At 45.9% G+C, this 23,939-nt stretch overlaps 1 protein-coding gene across 3 annotated transcripts in view; it reads right to left on the bottom strand.

Annotated features, from left to right (window-relative positions):
- The window catches only part of TULP1 (TUB like protein 1), a 264,106-nt gene that overhangs the window by 130,227 nt on the left and 109,940 nt on the right, over positions 1–23,939 (bottom strand). For all 3 annotated transcript variants that reach the window (XM_072137212.1, XM_072137211.1, XM_072137210.1), the window contains one exon: positions 12,924–13,094. In XM_072137212.1, the coding sequence (XP_071993313.1) occupies positions 12,924–13,094 (171 nt within the window). The remainder of the gene's footprint in view (positions 1–12,923; positions 13,095–23,939) is intronic.

Raw genomic sequence — 23,939 nt, forward strand, 5'->3', positions numbered from 1 at the left:
CATAGATCTTTATTGCATTTCTAATCACTCCTGTGCCCTGACTCCAGGGTTTATATGCAGAGTCTGTGAGCTCTGCTTGACTTAGAATTATCTTACCGGTATTTCATGTGTATAATCTGATCTTTACACTGGATTTACTAACCATTTTCTCTGGACTAGAACTCCAGTATGTAATGAGCCTCTGGTATGTGATGAGCATGGCCTGTGTGTTATACACTGTACCCACATCCTCTGTCTGGTAAGATGTGCAGGGATCTATGATGTGTATACATAGTCACATACTGTAATAATGATACACAGCAGACTGATACCAGAATCTCTAGGTTCTGCTTCTATGTATGTTCTCCATAGTCTGCTCTACATGAATGGCATTGGAGAGTGATCCTCTGATATCCCAGGAGCAGAACTCCTCATACAGTGATGTTGGCTGCATATGGCTTGTCTGTACACATCTTTACCTCATACTAATGTGTCCTTTGTGTTTTCACTTGATGTCCTCTCCTGAGCGGCTGTCACAGGCCCTTATGAGAGGTGGAAAGAGGAGGAAAACTAGGCCGAGGTTATGTCCTCACCCATTGCCTATTGAGAATGAGTCTTGTATCTATTCTCCTGTGTTATCCCAGGATACAGATCCAGAGATCCACACAGATCCCAGGCCCAAGCCTTCTTATCATGGATCATCTCCTTTTCTTCTAGATCTCCAGACATCATTCTCTATTGCAGATTCTTGTCTATAGGAATATTAAATCTCAGAGATTAAATCTGATGACCCAGACCAGATCTTCCTTCTGAGGAAGGAGAATGTAACCACCAGTGGAATCCACTAAAGATCCTGAAGGGAAACAACAGGGAAAGGATGATTCTACTTTCCAGTCACTGATGATGACGTCTTCCCTACTCACCCAGTCCTGTCTATATATTCTCAGCGTGGATGGACCACACCTGATAATGGCATTAGAGGTCCAGTGACCAAGGGATGAAATCTGTGCCACCACTGGCCATGTGACCTGTCACAATAGCTATCTGATGCTTGTATTACCAGCATTAAGGATTCCTCTGAAGTCCTGGTTGCTTTGGTCATGGCAAGAAGAGCTGTATGGACAAAGCTCTGGAGTAAGGACGCTCCACCAAAAGGATTATTTGGATTTTCAAGATCTAAAGACTCAAAAATCAAGGAAGAGCAGGATGAGTTTATCATTCCATCACATCGACTTGTTACACAGGGTCGGGTCAGACACAGGCAACACCTTCCATGAGTAGGTAAAAAGCCACTTAACTCAAAACCATGGGAGTTAGTGCATCTGGCCTGGTGGAGTATCAACAATAAGAAGGTGGTCCTTCACTTCAGATTGGCCAAAGTCTTTATCAGACGCCTGGTGTCCTCCACAATACATGGAGTATAGACTCTGTAACCTTCCCACTTGACAGATCCTGACCAGCAATCTGCTAGTTGTATATCTCTGCCTCAGAGGTATCACTACGCGGCATCAACTATCCTATCAGATCTTCATATTCCCATCCTGCCTCCACATTGGGAGAACATCGGGATAGCACTTCAGACTCCTGCCCACTGCATTGCCAGTCATGTCCTTAAAGGTTCCATACCTGGAGGACTGGTTATTTCCATGGAACTTCTGAATCTTCAACTTCTTCAAATCTGAAGAAGAGTAATGAGAGTCTAGAAATGTATTTTTGGAAATATTTCCCCTGATTTCAGCTAACAAAAGTTAGTGAGTGACAAGAGCACTGGCCGAATGCCTGGCACCATAGATGTAGTGCAATGAGCAGAGCCCATATCTGAAGTGAAGGAACCAGTCCCAATAATTTATGGCAAGAAAATTCTGGATTCTTCATCCTCGCACATTAGCCAGAGGGATACGTCTTTCTGGGGTCCCATGTAGGAGATGATGAGGATCATAAGTCATGGAACACTCAAGAGAAGATATTGTCCTCTATTCATCGGGAGCTGTGAGCCAATCAGACCAGCGTTACAATACTTCTAATACTTCCAATGTGCTGCTGCCTACATAAGTCATTACTATAAAAAGGTTCCTGAAGTCTCCAACTTACAAGAGAATGCAAGACCCTGCACTAAGCAGAGGTGAATCTTCAGCTGTTGACACTTGATGTCCTTAGCAAGTATTCTGGATATCAGAAATATGACGTGGCGTTACTATCGCTGTACCAACCGTAGCAGTGATGCTAATGGCCAGCCCAGGACCTACGACTGAATCATAAATTATGCATGTCGTGTACCTAGGCGGGCCTGGCCTTATTGACCATAGCTGCTGCAGCCGCAATGCTGAGGGGTCTGCCCGTCCCTAAGCCTGCCGCACCTGGCTCCACCTGTGTGACCAGGCAGCGGGCCGTCCTATCTTCTTCCTGCATGAAGACATGTGACGTCACATGACACATCCCGGCCAGCACTGAGTGGAGGTCCAGGGCGCCTACTCACAAAGGATATATCTTCTGGCTGCACTAAAAGCCTAAGGCCAGAAGAATCCTCAAAAGCCGCCGATCATGATCATGCTTGATGGCCAAGACATCGTCCAGGAGGACTGCAGATCTCCATGCAATGTCCTTCAAGGATTCCTACCAGAAAGCATCATGTTACTTTCCTGCTCAGCCGTCATCCAACTATTTCTACAGTCTTCAGAACAATTCTTTTAAACAATACATTTTCAAATAATTTTTATAAGGGGGCAAATTGTCCACATGGATCATTGACTCCATGAGATGCTGTTGAGTCTCTTTGGTCATGAAGCTCCAGACCAGCTGAGAGCTGACTCTACATCAGCTTCTATAGCTGAGCTCTGCCACGTCTATCAGTTCTGCAGAGCAGCCACGTGGTCCTCTCCATCCTCGTCTATAAATCTCTGCAGGATGGACTTCTCTTGTGTAAGGCTTCAGCCTTACACAAGGCGGTGCTTCAGCAGGCGACTAAGATCCCTCCCCATAAGTACTGCTTGCTAAGTCCCATATGTGTGCTGCCGAACGGACGAAAAAGGAGGAAATTTGCTTACCGAAATTTCCATTTCTTTTAGTCCGTGAGGCAGCACAACTTTCCCGCCCTTAAATGATGAAACGTTATTGCTATATACCATACAAGGATTGTGTGTGTGCTCCGGCCTTATATAGGTGGAGTCAGCCAAGACACTAATTGTTTAATTGTCTACTACTGCTTGTTAACCTGTTCTCTTCTGAGTTGTACCTATGGGATAAATCCCATATGTGTGCTGCCTCACGGACTAAAAGAAATGGAAATTTCGGTAAGCACATTTCCTCCATACTGTGTATATATGCATCTACTGTCTATATGTGTATATACTGTGTATATGTATATACTATGTATATATGCAGCTAGTGTATATATGTGTATATATGCATCTACTCAGGGGCGTAACTACAGCCGTAGCAGACGTAGCAGTTGCTACGGGGCCCGGCAGGGTCATGGGCCCGTACTTAGCTGTGTGTCCCGGGCCTCTTCGCCCTGGCTGTAGTTACGCCCCTCCATTTAATAGGCAGGTACCGCTGAGTGCAGGGCTGTATTTAGAGCCGGGCACCAATTCTCTTGTTCCTTGTAGCAAGCTCCGTGCAGGCTATCAGGAGGGAGAGAGGGAGGGGAGGAGCCTGCCAGCCTGCAGCCAATCCCCGCTCTGCATGTCAGCAGTGCGGGAAGCTTCATACAGAGAAGAGGGAGAACGTGCAGCACCTGCAGAGAAGCAGCAGCCTCCTCCATAGCAGACTGAGTCAGCCAGAGATAAGTGCTCCCTCCCCCCAGTGTCTCCTCACACTCTGCATTAACCCCTTACTGTCCCCTGTGTGCAGGAGCAGCTAAGAAGCTCTCCTCACCTCTCCTAGTTTGTCCCTTAAACACATACAGACCCCTCTGCATCATACCCACTTATCTTCCCCCACCACTGCTTTTCTGCATTAATATGAGGTTCTGCAGCAGCTGACATGTGTATCTAGGACCCAGGACAAAATTATGGAGCAGTCAGTAATAAATGTGGAGCAGTCAGTAATAAATGTGGAGCAGTCAGTAATAAATGTGGTACAGTCAGTAATAAATGTGACGCAGTCAGTAATACATGTGAAGCAGTGGTTCTGCAGCAGCTGGCTCATGGTTTGGGGGGTTCTGCAGTAGTTGACTTGTGTGTGTATTGGGAGGTTCTGCGGCATCTGGCGCTTGTATTGGGAGGTTCTGCGGTAGTTGGCGCTTGTATTGGGAGGTTCTGCGGTAGTTGGCGCTTGTATTGGGAGGTTCTGCAGCAGCTGGCGCTTGTATTGAGAGGTTCTGCGGTAGTTGGCGCTTGTATTGAGAGGTTCTGCGGTAGTTGGCGCTTGTATTGAGAGGTTCTGCGGTAGTTGGCGCTTGTATTGAGAGGTTCTGCGGTAGTTGGCGCTTGTATTGAGAGGTTCTGCGGTAGTTGGCGCTTGTATTGAGAGGTTCTGCGGTAGTTGGCGCTTGTATTGGGAGGTTCTGCAGCAGCTGGCGCTTGTATTGAGAGGTTCTGCGGTAGTTGGCGCTTGTATTGAGAGGTTCTGCGGTAGTTGGCGCTTGTATTGAGAGGTTCTGCGGTAGTTGGCGCTTGTATTGAGAGGTTCTGCGGTAGTTGGCGCTTGTATTGAGAGGTTCTGCGGTAGTTGGCGCTTGTATTGAGAGGTTCTGCGGTAGTTGGCGCTTGTATTGAGAGGTTCTGCGGTAGTTGGCGCTTGTATTGAGAGGTTCTGCGGCATCTGGCGCTTGTATTGGGAGGTTCTGCGGTAGTTGGCGCTTGTATTGGGAGGTTCTGCGGTAGTTGGCGCTTGTATTGGGAGGTTCTGCGGTAGTTGGCGCTTGTATTGGGAGGTTCTGCGGTAGTTGGCGCTTGTATTGGGAGGTTCTGCAGCAGCTGGCGCTTGTATTGAGAGGTTCTGCGGTAGTTGGCGCTTGTATTGGGAGGTTCTGCGGTAGTTGGCGCTTGTATTGGGAGGTTCTGCAGCAGCTGGCGCTTGTATTGAGAGGTTCTGCGGTAGTTGGCGCTTGTATTGAGAGGTTCTGCGGTAGTTGGCGCTTGTATTGAGAGGTTCTGCGGTAGTTGGCGCTTGTATTGAGAGGTTCTGCGGTAGTTGGCGCTTGTATTGAGAGGTTCTGCGGTAGTTGGCGCTTGTATTGAGAGGTTCTGCGGTAGTTGGCGCTTGTATTGAGAGGTTCTGCGGCATCTGGCGCTTGTATTGGGAGGTTCTGCGGTAGTTGGCGCTTGTATTGGGAGGTTCTGCGGTAGTTGGCGCTTGTATTGGGAGGTTCTGCGGTAGTTGCCGCTTGTATTGGGAGGTTCTGCGGCATCTGGCGCTTGTATTGAGAGGTTCTGCGGCATCTGGCGCTTGTATTGAGAGGTTCTGCGGCATCTGGCGCTTGTATTGGGAGGTTCTGCGGCATCTGGCGCTTGTATTGGGAGGTTTTGCGGTAGTTGGCGCTTGTATTGGGAGGTTTTGCGGTAGTTGGCGCTTGTATTGGGAGGTTCTGCGGCATCTGGCGCTTGTATTGGGAGGTTCTGCGGCATCTGGCGCTTGTATTGGGAGGTTCTGCGGCATCTGGCGCTTGTATTGGGAGGTTCTGCGGCATCTGGCGCTTGTATTGGGAGGTTTTGCGGTAGTTGGCGCTTGTATTGGGAGGTTTTGCGGTAGTTGGCGCTTGTATTGGGAGGTTCTGCGGCATCTGGCGCTTGTATTGGGAGGTTCTGCGGTAGTTGGCGCTTGTATTGGGAGGTTTTGCGGTAGTTGGCGCTTGTATTGGGAGGTTCTGCGGCATCTGGCGCTTGTATTGGGAGGTTCTGCGGCATCTGGCGCTTGTATTGGGAGGTTCTGCGGTAGTTGGCGCTTGTATTGGGGGTTCTGCGGTAGTTGGCGCGTATATTGGGGGGTTTGCGGCGAATGGCGCATGTATTGGGGGATTCTGCAGCGGCTGGCGCATGTAGTGAAAGGTTCTGCTGCTCCTGTTCCTGCTTATAAATAACTTTAGTAAAATGAAGCAAGGAGTCCAGAGATTTAACCCTTAACCTACTTTCTCGCAGCTAGTGGCTCAGCAGTGTAAGGGTTAAACCTCCTGACTAGTTAGTGATGAGGAGACATGGCCCATATACTGGTACTGAGCAGGAGTGGCCATGATTGGTTTCCTTAATCTTCTTCCATTATGGAGAATAACGGAGACCGGCAGTAACTAGAAGCCCCTCCCCCAACGCCATAACCATTACTTATAACAGAGAAACATGTTTAGCCGCCAGCATTATTATTACTGCTATTAATACAGTAGAAGGAAACCTTCTGCAGAGCTTCAACTACTGCCAGTCTCTGTTAATCTCCTCCATAATAGAAAAAGATAATGGAAACCCCTATGTAAAATTTAGGACCTATGGTTGGAGGGGGCCCCAGCCAAAACTTTGCTATGGGGCCCACTCATTCCTAGTTACGCCACTGCATCTACTGTGTATATATGTATATACTGTGTATATGGGTATATATGCATCTACTGTGTATATAAAGTGTATATATGTATATTCTGTGTATATGTGTATATACTGTGTATATTTGCATCTACTGTCTATATATTATTCTACTGTGTATATAAAGTGTGTATTTGAATATACTGTGTATATATGCATCTACTGTCTATATGTGTATATACTGTGTATATATGCAGCTAGTGTATATACTGTGTATATATGCAGCTAGTGTATATACTGTGTATATATGCAGCTAGTGTATATATGTGTATATATGCAGCTAGTGTGTATATATTTATATACTGTGTATATATGATTCTACTGTGTATATAAAGTGTGTATACTGTGTATATATGCATCTACTGTGTATATATGTAAATACTGTGTATAGATGAATATACTGTATTTATACACGCATATATTTGTATAAGCATATATATGTGCACATTTAAATATATGCATATATATATATGTGTATATATGATGTATGTTTATATGCTGTGTATATGGTATGTATGTATATGCTCTGTATACTGAATGTGTGTGTATTTCCCGTATGTGTGTGAACATGCTGTATATACTGAATGTGTCTGTATTTGCTGTAAGTGTGTATATTCTGTATGTATATGCAGCATGTGTGCATATGGTGTTTTTATACTGCATGTATATGTATATATGGTCAGTGTACACTGAATGTGTGTGTGTATATATCTATATATATACATAATGTGTATGCCGTATGTGTGATGTATATATACTGTATGTGTGTATATACTTTATGAGTTTGTGTATACTCTGTATATTAGTGTATAAATGTATATGGGTACATACATGTGTGTGTGTGTGTGTGTGTACTTGTATATATTTGGTTGCAAGCATACGAGTGTAGAACTTTATGTGTGCATATAAAGGTGTGTGTATATATCAGTGTATAAATGTGTGTAATTGTATAAACTGCGGGACTGCATGTCTGGTGCGGGCTGAGGTGTATGTTAAATGGGACTGCATAACTGGTAGGGGTGAAGGTAGATACAAAGATGTGTTACTGGGGGTGAGGCGGCTGTGTATAGCTGTGTTACTCACCCTTCGGTGGCCCCGATGTCCGCGCGACTCATCTTCAGGCTTCTGTGCCTGTCTTCCTTCTTCTGCTCGGCGCCGCCATTGTTTTTCTCCCGGGCGGCGCCTAGCATGACGTCAGCAGCGGCGCATCATACTAGGCGCCGGCCCGGGAGAGCGCAATGGCGGCGCCCAGCAGAAGAAGGAAGATGGGCACAGAAGCCTGAAGACGAGCCGCGCGGATATCGGGGGAGCAGCGCTACGCATCGGGGCCACCGGAGGGTGAGTATATAAGTTTATTTATTTTTTTTATGCTGGTGTGGCTGTATATTACACGGGGCAGGCTGTATACTACACTGGGCAGGCTGGGGTGCTGTATACTACTGGGGGCAAGCTGTATACTACTGGGGCTGGCGGAGGTGGCTGCATACTACTGGGGGCAGGCTATATACTACTGGGGGCAGGCTGTATACTACTGGGGGCAGGCTGTATACTACTGGGGGCAGGCTGTATACTACTGGGGGCAGGCTGTATACTACTGGGGGCAGGCTGTATACTACTGGGGGCAGGCTGTATACTACTGGGGGCAGGCTGTATACTACTGGGGGCAGGCTGTATACTACTGGGGGCAGGCTGTATACTACTGGGGGCAGGCTGTATACTACTGGGGGCAAGCTGTATACTACTGGGGGCAAGCTGTATACTACTGGGGGCAAGCTGTATACTACTGTGGTCTGGCTGTATACTACTGTGGTCTGGCTGTATACTACATGGGGCAGGCTGTATACTGCTGGGGGCAGGCTGTATACTGCTGGGGGCAAGATGGGCTGGGCTGTATACTACGGGGGGCAAGATGGGCTGGGCTGTATACTACGGGGGGCAAGATGGGCTGGGCTGTATACTACGGGGGGCAAGATGGGCTGGGCTGTATACTACGGGGGGCAAGATGGGCTGGGCTGTATACTACGGGGGGCAAGATGGGCTGGGCTGTATACTACGGGAGGCAAGATGGGCTGGGCTGTATACTACGGGGGGCAAGATGGGCTGGGCTGTATACTACGGGGGGCAAGATGGGCTGGGCTGTATACTACTGGGGGCAAGATGGGCTGGCTGTATACTACTGGGGGCAAGATGGGCTGGCTGTATACTATAGGCGGCTGGCTGTCTATATACTGGTGGGGTCTGTGACCAATGCATTTCCCACCCTCCAGTCTTTGGTGGTAAAATTAAGGGCCTAGGCTTATACTCGGATCGGCTTATACATGTCCTATCTTTTCACAGCTACGGAACGGTTCAGTGCCACACGTATACTGCACCGTACAGCTCCATACAGCGCCACTTGCCCATTGCCTGCCTATGGAGGACGTATATACACTCACCGGCCACTTTATTAGGTACACCATGCTAGTAACGGGTTGGACCCCCTTTTGCCTTCAGAACTGTCTCAGTTCTTTGTGGCATAGATTCAGCAAGGTGCTGGAAGCATTCCTCAGAGATTTTGGTCCAGATTGACATGATGGCATCACACAGTTGCCGCAGATTTGTCGGCTGCACATCCATGATGCGAATCTCCCGTTCCACCACGTCCCAAAGATGCTCTATTGGATTGAGATCTGGTGACTGTGGAGGCCATTTGAGTACAGTGAACTCATTGTCATGTTCATGAAACCAGTCTGAGATGATTCCAGCTTTATGACATGGCGCATTATCCTGCTGAAAGTAGCCATCAGATGTTGGGTACATTGTGGTCATAAAGGGATGGACATGGTCAGCAACAATATTAAGGTAGGCTGTGGCGTTGCAACGATGCTCAATTGGTACCAAGGGGCCCAAAAAGTGTCAAGAAAATATTCCCCACACCATGACACCACCACCACCAGCCTGAACCGTTGATACAAGGCAGGATGGATCCATGCTTTCATGTTGTTGATGCCAAATTCTGACCCTACCATCCGAATGTCGCAGCAGAAATCGAGACTCATCAGACCAGGCAACGTTTTTCCAATCTTCTACTGTCCAATTTCGATGAGCTTGTGCAAATTGTAGCCTCAGTTTCCTGTTCTTAGCTGAATGGAGTGGCACCCGGTGTGGTCTTCTGCTGCTGTAGCCCATCTGCCTCAAAGTTGGACGCACTGTGCGTTCAGAGATGCTCTTCTGCCTACCTTGGTTGTAACGGGTGGCGATTTGAGTCACTGTTGCCTTTCTATCAGCTCGAACCAGTCTGCCCATTCTCCTCTGACCTCAGGCATCAACAAGGCATTTCTGCCCACAGAACTGCCGCTCACTGGATGTTATTTCTTTTTCAGACCATTCTCTGTAAACCCTAGAGATGGTTGTGCGTGAAAATCCCAGTAGATCAGCAGTTTCTGAAATACTCAGACCAGCCCTTTTGGCAACAACAACCATGCCACGTTCAAAGGCACTCAAATCACCTTTCTTCCCCAAACTGATGCTCGGTTTGAACTGCAGGAGATTGTCTTGACCATGTCTACATGCCTAAATGCACTGGGTTGCCGCCATGTGATTGGCTTATTAGAAATTAAGTGTTAACGAGCAGTTGGACAGGTGTACCTAATAAAGTGGACGGTGAGTGTACATCGCCACATATACATCCCCCATACAACCGTCTCAATGTAGCCTTAGGCTGTAAGTTTCAGAAATCTCCCCTGAATGATTTATGAATAAATTTCACTCCACTTTTTGTAAACTTGTGTAGAAGATTTATTTTAAAACTATTTTGTAATGGACTTTATAAACCCTGGCACATAGAAAGGTGGATGAAATGAAAGCACATTATTGTAAATCTTAAAGAGAACCCGTCATGCAAAATAACCCCCCTAAACTAAATATATTTTCATAAACTGCCATTAGAGAGCATTGCCTCTATCCCTTCATTGTCCCTCTACATGCCTGTAAACCTAAGCAATGAGGTCCTAAAGCTGTATGCAAATGACCTGTGAAATGTCCAATGAAGCATTAGCATATTCAAGCTGTCCACTCTATTCATGAGTGGGAGGCACAGCCACACCCCCAGTGCTTGACTGACAGCTTGTATAATGATGTGAGGCTGTATAATGATGTGCTCCCTGGTGCTGGTGGCCACGCCCCATGCAGCCTGTGTGTGCATATGTGTGTGTTTAGGAGAGATACAGCAGCTCCAGGCTGCAGCCATGTTACAGCAGAACATGTCAGATTCATGTGTAGCTGATGTCTGTGTCTCCCACCTGTATATTAGGAGGATGCAGCATGTTAGAAGATGCAACACACACACACTAGCCATGCTTTACTATACATTACACACAGACATGAGCAGGGGGAGGAGAGGGGAGGGGGAACAGGGGTGACATGACTGCCTCTGACCATGTGACCAGCCTCATTTACATGATAAAGAATAGATGATTTTACAATGATTAATGTATGAAATAACTAGATAAAGGCTGGGATGGGATCCTTGTGAGCTGCTCCAACAGGTAGAGGTGACAGGACTAGTGGCAGAGACCTGATGACAGGTGTCCTTTAAGCTTTATTCTGACTTGTTTGTTAGATGCACAGGTTTTGTTTCACGATTTGCAGTGGCATTTTACAAGGTAAGTCAGCAGTGTAGCAATGTAGTGTATGTCAATTATTGCTGTGGATCATGGTGCAGAAATCAACCTTAGAAGCATATATGTATCAGAAAGGAAGCAATTTTAGGTGGTTTTTCATGAATGCTTAATGGCTGCAGAGTTAGTCCAATGGTAATCCCACATCCAGTCCATCATATTTGTTTCTGACAATACATCTCTTGCATCCATAGCATTGATTAATGCAGTGGCATCTGCGGCATTAAGTGACATTTCACTTACTTGCTGTGGATAAAATAAATCTGTGATTGAGGTGGTTTAGTGGCCAACTATTTTCGCAATGTGTGTAAAGAATTGTCAAAAACCCATGCACTACAATGCTTTGTGGTGGATTTCTTGTACAATGCCATGCAACATATCCACAGATAATATTTGTAGATACAGGCAGTCCCCGGGTTACATACAAGATAGATTCTTAAGTTGAATTTTTATGTAAGTTGGAACTGTATATTTTATAATTGTAATCCCAGACAGAATTTTTTGTTCTCTGTGACAATTGGATTTTAAAATGTTGGGTTGTCATAAGAACCAGGATTAACAATAAATCTTCGTTGCAGACACCTGTGATAACTGTTACAGCTGTTTATTGTAGCCTAGGACTAAAGTACAGTAAATAACTACGGTAATATCCAGTGGTCCGTTTGTAACTAAGGGCTGTCTGTAAGTCGGGTGTCCTTAAGTAGGGGACCGTCTATACTTGAAAGAGAAAACTCAGTGTGCCTGATATCAGAGCTCTTTGTCAGGAATTAATAATTTTACAGTGTATATGAAGAGTTGCAGTTTTTAGAGTTAATAGTGTTTTATAATCACATGTGATTCATTCTTTCGAAACAAGCCTAACCATGCCCACATTGTGTTGTTCATCCTTTTGTTTTTAGAGTTATAGCATTTTCTGTTCTGAAGTCACAAATCCTACTCAGCAATAGTGAAGTTGGAGGAGTTCATTTTTAAGCTGCCTTCACTTCCCATGATGCTATGGGGCACATTTACTTACCCGGTCCGTTCGCGATCCAGCGGCGCATTCTCTGCACAGGATTCGGGTCCGGCCGGGATTTGTGAAGGTAGTTCCTCCGCCGTCCACCAGGTGGCGCTGCTGCGCTGAAAATCATCTCAACGCGCCGGAATGCACCACCTCGGACCAGGTGAAGGTAAGCGCTTCCCTAGCGACACTTTTTCGGTTTTTAAATGCGGCGTTTTTTCCGAATACGTCGGGTTTTCGTTCGGCCACGCCCCCCGATTTCCGTCGCGCGCATGCCGGCGCCGATGCGCCACAATCCGATCGCGTGCGCCAAAAACCCGGGGCAATTCAGGTACAATCGGCGCAAATCGGAAATATTCGGGTAACACGTCGGGAAAACGCGAATCGGGCCCTTAGTAAATGACCCCCTATGTGTTCTCTCACGAAGTAACTCTAGTTAGTAGATAAAAAATAACTGAAGGAACTGATCACCTTCATTGATACTACCACAATTAAATCCACTGACCACTGTATAAGCAGCTTCCATTGAATGGAGTATGGAATAAGTAGTAGAACCACCTGTAAAATAGATACATGAAGTGTATAGTCTTTGCTGTGCGAGCTGTGAACACTAAGGGTTAACATCTTCCCTGCTGTGTAAATCGTCTCTAGAGAAAAAAGACTGGACAGAGAGTTGCTGAATATAGTCTATGAAACACCTTGAGATGAATAGAGAGTTAATGAATGACGAACTGATAAAAAACAAATACAAAGAGTACAGTATTACAGAGCATACCATACCTTCTTGTCATTATCAAGATGCACATAATAAGTTGGATACCATCCCCTGTCCATTCCTTTTTTATCTCTTGTGACCTTGCATTTGATGGTTACACCTTGCGGCGCTGGGCGCAGCACAAATTCTTCCAGATTGTCCACTTCAATTACTGGAGAGGGAGGACATTCTTCCTTCTGTCAAAATAGAGAGGTCACATTTATTTACTGTAACTCCTCACCCGGGTATCAGCAGTCCAAGGATAAGGAAACATATTCTGCCTAATGTGCTCCAACACTAAAGTGAGGTGTCATGGATCATATAATTTGTGTACTGACACAAAATCTATTAATACTTTAAATTACATCATTTTATTTTCCTGGTGATGAGATTTAAACCAGTCTTTCATCCTGGTGGTAGATGTCCTTAAGCAAGAGACTCAACTGCTTTCTATAGGAGGATTTTTCCTACCTAAAAGACTCAATAATATTATGATTCATTTCAAATACAATTGTATTGGTATACAGAGATATACTAACATCTATTAAGAGTTGCCTCTATATGGCAATTATAGATGGGCAAATTTGTTAAAATTCTGTTCGTCCTGGTTCGACAAATTTTTGGGAAAAATTTGATTAGACCCGATTCGAATCATGACGAATCACGTTAAAAAACAGGTATGTAGGGCCTGTAGGGCAGTGGTGGTGAACCTATGGCACAGGTGCCAGAGGTGACACTCGGAGCCCACTCTGTGGGCACCCAGGTCATCACCAAAGAGGACACAAGATATCTTTATAAATTCCCAGACAGCCCAGGATTTTTTGCGCTCTGTTATCTTAAAATGACAGCGCTGCCTGAGACTACAGGAGGAATGGAAAGGGGTCGTCAGATCTGCATTATCATTGTAGCTTCCACCCCTGGCCTGAAAATTCTTCCATTTCAGGGTAACCTGAATTTGTCACCCTTTCTTTCTACTGTATTGGTGTTCTAAGAATCCTGATACGTTTGAAAACAATGACAGAGAAGGGAGCAAGAAGTTACTGATTAAAGGGGTATTCTCGTCAGAGCATTCACATTCAGTTTCATTAATCTGCCATATATATACATTTCTTCACTTAGATTAAAAAAATTGTTCCTGTGTGAAGAAAATTTCTCATAAATGTAGTCATATGGTCCCTTAGAAACAATACTGTATCCTTGGATACGGCCACCTCTGCTGGAGGGATTGCACAAGGAAACAAAGTTTCTGAATAATAAATGTCCGAGGAGTTACTCCAGGTCCCACAGCCGTCCTGTAATAATGATTGCTGAATCCATGTTGTCAGACAGGACTCAATAGTGCATGTCTGGCCACCGCTGCCAAAATGTGAGGTGCTCGTATCCAAGGAAGCCATCTCATTTCTAAGGGTCAACATGGCAACATTTATGAGAAATTATCTTACCTTTAAATTGCACTTAAATGTTGGCACTTTGGGATAAATAAGTGGGTTTTAGTTGTAGTGTGAGTCTTTAAAAGGTTCGCCATCACTGCTGTAGGGTGTTGTAGAACATTGTATCATGCTTAAATATGCATAGGGAGCATGGTTTGGTCTTCAAACAATGCTGTGTTTTAGTATGAAAAGTAAATGTATAAGAGCCTGTCAAATGTTCCTCTATTAGAGAGGTAACTTGTTCAGGACTGGCTCCAGACCATGGCATCAAACAGAGTAAACAAGTAGTGTAAGCAAGGTGCCCAATAGTAGTTAAGACTTAGCCTTTAATTATTATTACATAAAAAAGCCACCTATGAATCTGCGGCTAAGGTGAACAAACAAAAGAAACAGAGGAAATTTTTTTTCCTTTAAAAACATAAACCTAGTGACAAAGAGATCATTAAGGACATTAAAGTGTCCTATTCAAAAGTGAAAGTACAACTCAATAGGCATACAAGGGTACAATTAAGCCAAGTATATTACATGTGTAAGCAGGGGATAGTAAGGGAGGTAAAAACAGGTTGGGTCTCACCAGTCTTCATCCAGGGGAGGCAGGAATACCGGGTATACGGTCCAGAGGTGGCCTAGTTGTCCCTATTAACTCTGGCTCCTGAGCCCCTTCAATTGCTCCCAGCCCTTACAAGGGCGGTCCCATGTCTGCCCCTGCGATGGCTATTGTGCCCTATAGCTTAAGTAGAAAATAGTATCAAATCCCTACGCGTTTCGTGCAAGGGTTAGATTGCACTCATCAGGGGATAGTAGATCAGATAGAGTACTCCAGCTTGCTGTTTCTGAATGGGCTCTGTATCCTCGCCCTAACTCCAGGCTGTAAAACGGGCTGTGGCTCGTCCAGCATCAGCGAGCGTTCACCTAAGCACTAGGTAGAGAGTACGGCGTCGGCGCCAAATTACTGCGCATGCGCCAAAATTAAAGCCGATTCCGGCCGCCCAGGCCACGCCCCCGGCTTTATCATTGGTCGGGGAGCCGTTGCGTCATGACCTGGGAGGAGGCCGCACCCGGGTATGACAGAGATGGGCAGGTGAGTCCATCGAGCAGCAGTAATGGTGCTGGTAGTGTAGCTCCTCCTCGCTCTGTAGAATGAGAGGCAGGAGGAGAATTTACACAGACCCGGTGTAGCAGCAGTCAACAACCCCTCGTGGCCTCCAATCAGTAAAGTGACAGTGTCACTATTTATATGGATAGCCGTGGGGAGGAATAGTGCCTCATCAAGAACAGAGTTCCCCTCAGGGATTCCTATCAGAAATCTGAACCGGGGGTTAACATATTACACTTTGACAGGCTCAGTAAGAGATAACTGTGCCTTCGTGCAGTCCCGTGGGCATTATAAATTGGTCTTTATTATTATCTGGTTTTTAGGTTGGAGAAGTTAGATGGCAACTCTTAGTAATGTTGGGACTAAAGATTAAGGATTAAGGAGCACATCTGGGAGACATTGCTCATAACAGAGATACACCCCTGGCTCGACATGTAAATCTAATTCATAATGGAGATGCTAAAAAGATCAGTTTCCATGGTATTGAGGCAGTCCCCAGACCCATCAGGGGAGGCAATTGGGACAGATCCATCCTACAAAAGGAAGCTAAATGGATCTTTTCCCTGGATACAGTAACTCCAAAAGGACTTAATGAAACCTTAAGTTATGCCTGCTTCCTCTGAAGCTCATGAAGTCCTTCCACACGACACTGACAAGTGACATTCCTCCTTGGTCCATTCCTCGTCCCCTCCCTCTCTCCCCTCTCCCCCCCCCCTCCACTCTTTTGGCTATTAAATCCTTAATCTTTAGTCTTAAGTCCCAACATTACTAAGAGTTGCCATCTAACTTCTCCAACCTAAAAACCAGATAATAATAAAGACCAATTTATAATGCCCACGGGACTGCACGAAGGCACAGTTATCTCTTACTGAGCCTGTCAAAGTGTAATATGTTAACCCCCGGTTCAGATTTCTGATAGGAATCCCTGAGGGGAACTCTGTTCTTGATGAGGCACTATTCCTCCCCACGGCTATCCATATAAATAGTGACACTGTCACTTTACTGATTGGAGGCCACGAGGGGTTGTTGACTGCTGCTACACCGGGTCTGTGTAAATTCTCCTCCTGCCTCTCATTCTACAGAGCGAGGAGGAGCTACACTACCAGCACCATTACTGCTGCTCGATGGACTCACCTGCCCATCTCTGTCATACCCGGGTGCGGCCTCCTCCCAGGTCATGACGCAACGGCTCCCCGACCAATGATAAAGCCGGGGGCGTGGCCTGGGCGGCCGAAATCGGCTTTAATTTTGGCGCATGCGCAGTAATTTGGCGCCGACGCCGTACTCTCTACCTAGTGCTTAGGTGAACGCTCGCTGATGCTGGACGAGCCACAGCCCGTTTTACAGCCTGGAGTTAGGGCGAGGATACAGAGCCCATTCAGAAACGGCAAGCTGGAGTACTCTATCTGATCTACTATCCCCTGATGAGTGCAATCTAACCCTTGCACGAAACGCGTAGGGATTTGATACTATTTTCTACTTAAGCTATAGGGCACAATAGCCATCGCAGGGGCAGACATGGGACCGCCCTTGTAAGGGCTGGGAGCAATTGAAGGGGCTCAGGAGCCAGAGTTAATAGGGACAACTAGGCCACCTCTGGACCGTATACCCGGTATTCCTGCCTCCCCTGGATGAAGACTGGTGAGACCCAACCTGTTTTTACCTCCCTTACTATCCCCTGCTTACACATGTAATATACTTGGCTTAATTGTACCCTTGTATGCCTATTGAGTTGTACTTTCACTTTTGAATAGGACACTTTAATGTCCTTAATGATCTCTTTGTCACTAGGTTTATGTTTTTAAAGGAAAAAAAATTTCCTCTGTTTCTTTTGTTTGTTCACCTTAGCCACAGATTCATAGGTGGCTTTTTTATGTAATAATAATTAAAGGCTAAGTCTTAACTACTATTGGGCACCTTGCTTACACTACGTGTTTTAGTATGACACGCACATGACAGCCACCGCTCTTAGAATCGCTTCACTCTTTACTTCCATGTGCACTTACATAGGCCAACTTCACCAAATAAGCGAAGCGGCAATGCAGCCTGACCAGGTAACGTCCTGTGCCAGCTCGAAAGGACTGAGCCGAGGGCCAAGATCCCACTATAACATCAAAGAGTGTACTCTTTTTACATTGACATCGGATAATTCCATAAATTACGACAGAACCTGTTCTGTTAAACGCGAATACATGTGGAAACCCCCCAAAAGAGTGCAGAGGGTGTTGGCAGTAATTCTGCATTGACGTCACTGATCATTTTGCCCTTAATTTCGTCCATCAGTGTCCGCTTTCAATCGGTTAATAATCCATCATCAGTATTGCTAAAGCCAAAATTAAACAGGAGTGGATCCAAAACAGAGATGACCAGTAAATTTGCATGTCCTCTGTGTTCTGTATCCACTCCTGCTTTTGGCTATCAATCCTGAGGCTTTTCATTCCTTCTGACAGATGAAATGAAGGGGGAAACTAAACATAGTGGCAACGTCATAGAGCGATGGAGGGTGAAAACAGCATTCTGAAAATCACAGGGTGTTCCAGGGAGACAGCGGTCAGTTGGTAGCAGCATGAGTAGGCCGCAGAGTGGCACAATGACAAATTATGTAGGTGGCAGCAACATGGTAGGCCACAAAGTGGCACAGTGATATAGTGTGGAGGTGGTTGCAGCATAAGCAGCAGCAGGATCCACAGGTGGCAGCAACATGGAAAGCCACAGAGTGGTCCTATAACAGAGTGTGGTGGTGGCGGCAGCAGCAACAGGAGGCCACAGCGTGGCACAATGATATAGTGTGGAGGTGGCGTCAGCAGCAGCAGGAGCCCACAAAACCCACAGCAGAAGAGGCCACATTGTGGCACAATGATGAAATTTGAAATTAATTTGAATTCGAAATATTGTAATTTGAGACACCACAGGCATAATACATTACAGTTTTCCTGAAAATATCAGCTCTTTGCCAAAAAACTGCAACTGCAAACTGAAAAGGGGGCACCAGCAGCAGCATGAGGTCAGAGGTGTGGAGGTGTAGGCAACATGGTAGGCCACAGAGTGGCACAATGAAATAGTGTGGAGGTCGGGGGCGTGACCTAACTTCCGGCATGAGCGGACGCACTTGAGCAGAGCTCCGCTCCAGAGCCTAACTCGCTACCAGAATCCTGCTGTAAAAAGACCGCCAATATACCCTGGGCACGGGTTAAACGATCCTCCTGCCGTGGACAAAGCGCCATGAGCAAATCCCGCACCTCTGCGGCCGCAGAGAAGCTGAAGGAATTCGCCAGGCCGAAAGCCCAAGATGGCGCCGCGACTTCCACAACCGCACGTGCTGCATCTGCGGCCTCAGAATCTGATGACTCCTCGGCAGCGGAAGGTGAACCGGAGCTAACACTCAAAGAGGTTTCCACACAGCTTCTGACAGCGATTCAACATTCCACAGTCTCACTTATCAACAAAATAGAGGAGATACGAGTGGATGTTGGGCTTTTAAGGCAGGATATGCAGAAATTGAGAGAGCGTGTCAAAGACACAGAGAGAATCTCTCACATAGAAGATAATGCTCCTGTACCTGCCCAGATTGCGGCCCTTGAGAAAGCAGCTGAAATGTGGGCCCAGAAATCTGACGATTTGGAAAATCGCCTACGACGCAATAACATCAGAGTCCTTGGACTTCCAGAGAGGGCCGAAGGTACTGACCCTATTCTTTTTATGGAAAGATGGTTTAAAGAAATGCTACCAGATCTCTCCGTTTCTACCATTTATTCTGTGGAAAGAGCTCACTGTGTTCCCGCCAAGCCACCACCCCCGGGGACGCCCCCGCGCCCCATGTTGGTGCGCATACTATGTAGCAAAGACCGAGACGCCATTTTGAGTGCAACAAGGCGCATGGGATCCATTACTCACCAGAGTAGCATGGTATCCTTGTTTCTGGATTTCTCCGCAGCCCTTCAGAAGTCAAGAGCCTCCTTTATAGGTGTCAAGAAGAGACTGCGGGAGCTACAGATTCCCTATTCCATGGCCTTCCCAGCCAGGTTAAGAGTCATCTATGAAGATCGTGTCCAATTCTTTGCTTCCGCGCCGGAGGTAGATGACTGGCTAAATACTAGGAGGAGGCCGCATAGGCCCAGAGGCCCGGAGCAGCACCAACCACCCCTGGTCTGTGTTTCTATACCCCTTGGTGTTCCACCGGTCGTTAAGTATACTTGAACTTTGATTCATATACAAAGGTTTCTGATACAGTATTGCACCCCAATATGGGGAAATCTCATATAATTTAATACTGCGCAAAAGTTGTAAAGCATTTAATGAAGCTTGTGCCCTCCTTCTAGAAGGAGCGATATATACCATTTGGCGGTCTAATGTAGAATTATTGCCACAATGTGAGGGAAGAGCTCTGCTGTGAAGCGATAGTCTGCGCTGCTTTTATTCCACCTAGAGCGCAGACTTCCCCGTACAATTTAATTAGCAGTGACTGGGTGACTCCAGTTACTGCATTGTTTACTCTTTAGAGAGTTTGTTATATTAATAGTGTTTATTGTTAAATTTAGTCTCTTTTATAGGGACCTGTTACGACATATTTGTTTTCCACCGTATAGTTAAGGTACTAGCATATGACATCTACATAGAGTTCGCTACTGGGATATATTAAGAAAGTATGTTGCTCACATTGATTTCTTGGAATGTCAGGGGTCTAGGGGAGGCACGTAAACGTAACATGGTAATGACGAGCCTACTGCAACACCCCCCCTCTATAATATGTCTCCAGGAGACACATTTGACACAGACAACCACCAGGTTCATACATAGGCCCTGGGATCAATGGTCTCAACACTCCACGCATACGCCTCATTCTAGAGGAGTCTCCCTCCTCATACGCTGTTCATTGAGATGGGAACCGGGTATAGTCAGGAAGGACCCGGAAGGGCGGTATGTTTTTACTCAGGCGTGGGTGAATTGTCGCCCATTTGTCATATTGGGCGTCTACAACCCCCCTACCTCATCACTGAATGTCTTACATGAGGCTGCATCATTTGCAGCGCAATTTCCGCAGGCTACTCTCCTCTGTATGGGAGACTTTAACGCCCTACATGATGCTGTTCTGGATAAATTCAGACAAGATCCAGAAATGGGACTCGCAGACATACAGACTCCTTTAGCTCGTCTATTACTAGAATTAGGTTGGACAGATATATGGAGGCTCAGTCACCCTAATGCACGGGAGTACACCTGTCATACCCCAGGGCGCAACACCCTATCCAGAATAGACTAGGTGTGCGGAAATGCAAGCGCGGTGGCGCTTACTTATAATATCCATTTACCAAGAGGTGTCTCTGACCACACTCCTATTTTGGTGAATCTTAGATTCCCAGAGGTTCATATATTGACTAATCCTCGTAAAATTCACCCCTTCTGGTTTTCCCTCCTGCCTGCCACTGATCGTACGCCGGATCAAATAGCTAACTACCTGGCCCACAATGACATGATGGACCCCCAGGTTCCCATATGGGACGCCCTTAAAACATACATACGAGGTTGTCTGCAATCTGCAATATCGTATGTTAAGAAAGAGGCCCGTAGGGAAGAAGGCGAGCTAGCCACCACTTGTGCCCAATTAGAGACAGCCTATATTGCAGACCCTTCTACTATAAATAAAGATAAATGGTTATCTACAGGCAGGCAGTACTGGCATTGTCTTTATGAAAAAGAAAAAAGGCGCACTTTTTTTGCACACCAGAAATATTTTGAGCTGGGCAACCAGTCTAGTAGCTTATTAGCACAATTAATACACCAGAACACTGCGTCTCCCACGGTTCTGCAGTTAACCTCTACTGGAGGAACTGCCATCACGTCTAATGATGATATTGTAACAGCCTTTGCTGAGTTCTACAGGGATTTCTACTCCTCGCAAACAGAATCCACTGTTGCAGCCACTAATGATTATCTTAGGGGAATGGAATGTCCTACGCTCAGTCAACCTCAACGGGACATGCTAGATGCCCCATTGACACTTGAAGAACTTCAAGAGGCCTTAAAATCGATGGCAAGGGGTAAGGCCTCAGGACCCGACGGTCTTCCCTTGGAAATGTGGCTTAAATATCAAGACTCCCTTTTACCCCTTATGTTACAAATGTTTAACACCTCGTTTGATAGAGGGTACCTACCAGACTCGCTCTATATGGCCAATATTGTGGTAATCCTTAAGCCTGACAAAAATCCTCTTATAGGCCCATTTCTTTGTTGAATTATGACTATAAAATCTTAACCAAGATATTGGCATGTAGACTCAACAAAGTCATCACATCTCTGGTCCATGAAGACCAATCAGGCTTTATGCCTGGGAGGTCTACATCCGAAAATCTAAGAAGGTCACAAATTATTATGCAAATAGGGGTAGAGAGGAAAGAGGACTGGGCCTTGGCTTCATTAGATGCGGCCAAGGCCTTTGATTCTGTTGAATGACAGTACCTACAGGCTGTGTTGCGTAGGTTCCGTTTTGGGCCCAAGTTCTGTAAGTGGGTGTCAATTCTTTATAAGAACCCACAAGCCTCTATATCTGTAAATGGTCTACTCTCTGACCCATTCCCACTCGCAAGAGGCACTCGTCAAGGGTGTCCCCTTTCGCCCCTTTTATTTGCCTTGGCAATTGAACCACTGGCGATTAAAATCCGTAATGACACAATATATACGGGAGTTCCCCGCGGGACTGGACAGGATCGTCTTGCCCTTTATGTGGATGACCTTCTCCTCCTCATGTCACAACCAGACACTTCCCTACCCAGAGCAATTGACCTAAAAAATGACTTTAGTTTATACTCCGGACTATGTATAAATTGGGGTAAATCATGTCTTATGTATCTATCTCCAACCAGGGCCAATAATCCCCCTGAAACGGTGTCTGACTTAGTGGTCATAGATAAATTTAAATACCTAGGGGTAACTTTAACAAGACAACCCAAGATAGCTCTTGATCTTAATGTTTTCCCTCTATTGGGATACTTTAGGGACAAATTTAAAACGTGGGCCTCCCTTCCCCTATCAGTGGCAGGCAGGATCAACCTAGTCAAAATGGTGGTACTGCCAAAATGTCCATATGTGATTGAGCATATTTACTACCTGATCCCCAAGCATTTTTTCCGCACCCTGGACTCCATGATAATTACATTTATTTGGGGATCCTCTAGATCAAAATTACAGCTTGCTAAATTGCAGAGACCCAAGTCCCAGGCTGGTATGGCCCTACCTAACATTTTCCTTTATTATCTAGCTGGGCAGTTGAAGTTCCTAGGCACCTGGATCTCGCATGAGCCTCTCCAATACCCAGAAAAATGGCTAGCTGAATACATGGGAGTCACGAGCCTATGGTCAGTTCTAAGGGATAACAAAGGTACTAAAGGCTCATTGCCTATTCTCAGGGTAGCCAATGTGGAGAGAGGCTGCAGGTATCTGCCCCTTCACCGGTATCCCATCAGAAACTCCACTATGGCACAATGAGGAGATGTCACACCTGACGGGCTTGCAGGACAGGGAATGGTGGGAATCCCTTGGAATACACACGTTAGCAGAGTTATACAAGGATAATATTCTCCTCTCCTTTGATCAGATAAAAGAGCAGTACCAGATACAATGTACCCATTTTTACAAGTATTTACAGTTACGCCATGCGTTACAAACTCAGTTTCCTGACCCTAACCTCACGATATCCTCATATCCACTTATAGGGGTAGTCAGATCGCAGGGGCCAGGAGGTATAATTTCCACCATCTACTCACATCTCATAGGTAGGTTGGCCACCAGTCAGCAACTACCAGCCATTCAGAAATGGAAGAGTCTTATTCCAGAATTGGGTGATGAGGTAGTGGAAAAGATATTAGAGTCACACCTTCATGTTTCGCCAGCAGTCAATAACAAAATGACACAATTATACATTATTCATCAGAGCTATCTTACCCCATTTCGACTCCATAAAATGGGCAGATTAACTTCGCCCCAGTGCCTGCGTTGTACACATAGTCCAGCTGACTTCTGGCACATGTATTGGGAATGCCCGTGTATTATGACATTTTGGGCCGCTGTCACGGATCTCCTCTCTACTATCCTGACAAAACCTCTCTCACCCACGCCACTGATTTGCCTGTTTGGCGTCTTAGATGAGGAGAGCTGGTCTCATCACGAAAGGATCCTCCTGCGGGAATCTCTATTTTTAGCCAGGAAAGCCATCGCTTTACGCTGGATGGGTGACTCTGAGCCCTCTCTTTCACAATGGAAAAGATTAGTTAACCAAATTATTCCATACGAAAGGGTGCTTTATAAACGCAGGGGATGCCCTAAGAAATTTGACAAGGTGTGGAAAACATGGTGTGACTCTACACATACTTCATTCACTCCAGATGAATTGGAAGCAGAATTACACAGACAACCTATATAATTGGCTATTGTAGCGTTAGATGTATGGTGAGAAACTCATTGTGATATATCATGGCAGGTTAACCTCCCTGTAACCTCCCTCTTCTTTGCCCCCCCCCCCC

This window comes from Engystomops pustulosus, chromosome 2, assembly GCF_040894005.1.
Source record: "Engystomops pustulosus chromosome 2, aEngPut4.maternal, whole genome shotgun sequence".
Lineage (NCBI taxonomy): Eukaryota > Metazoa > Chordata > Amphibia > Anura > Leptodactylidae > Engystomops > Engystomops pustulosus.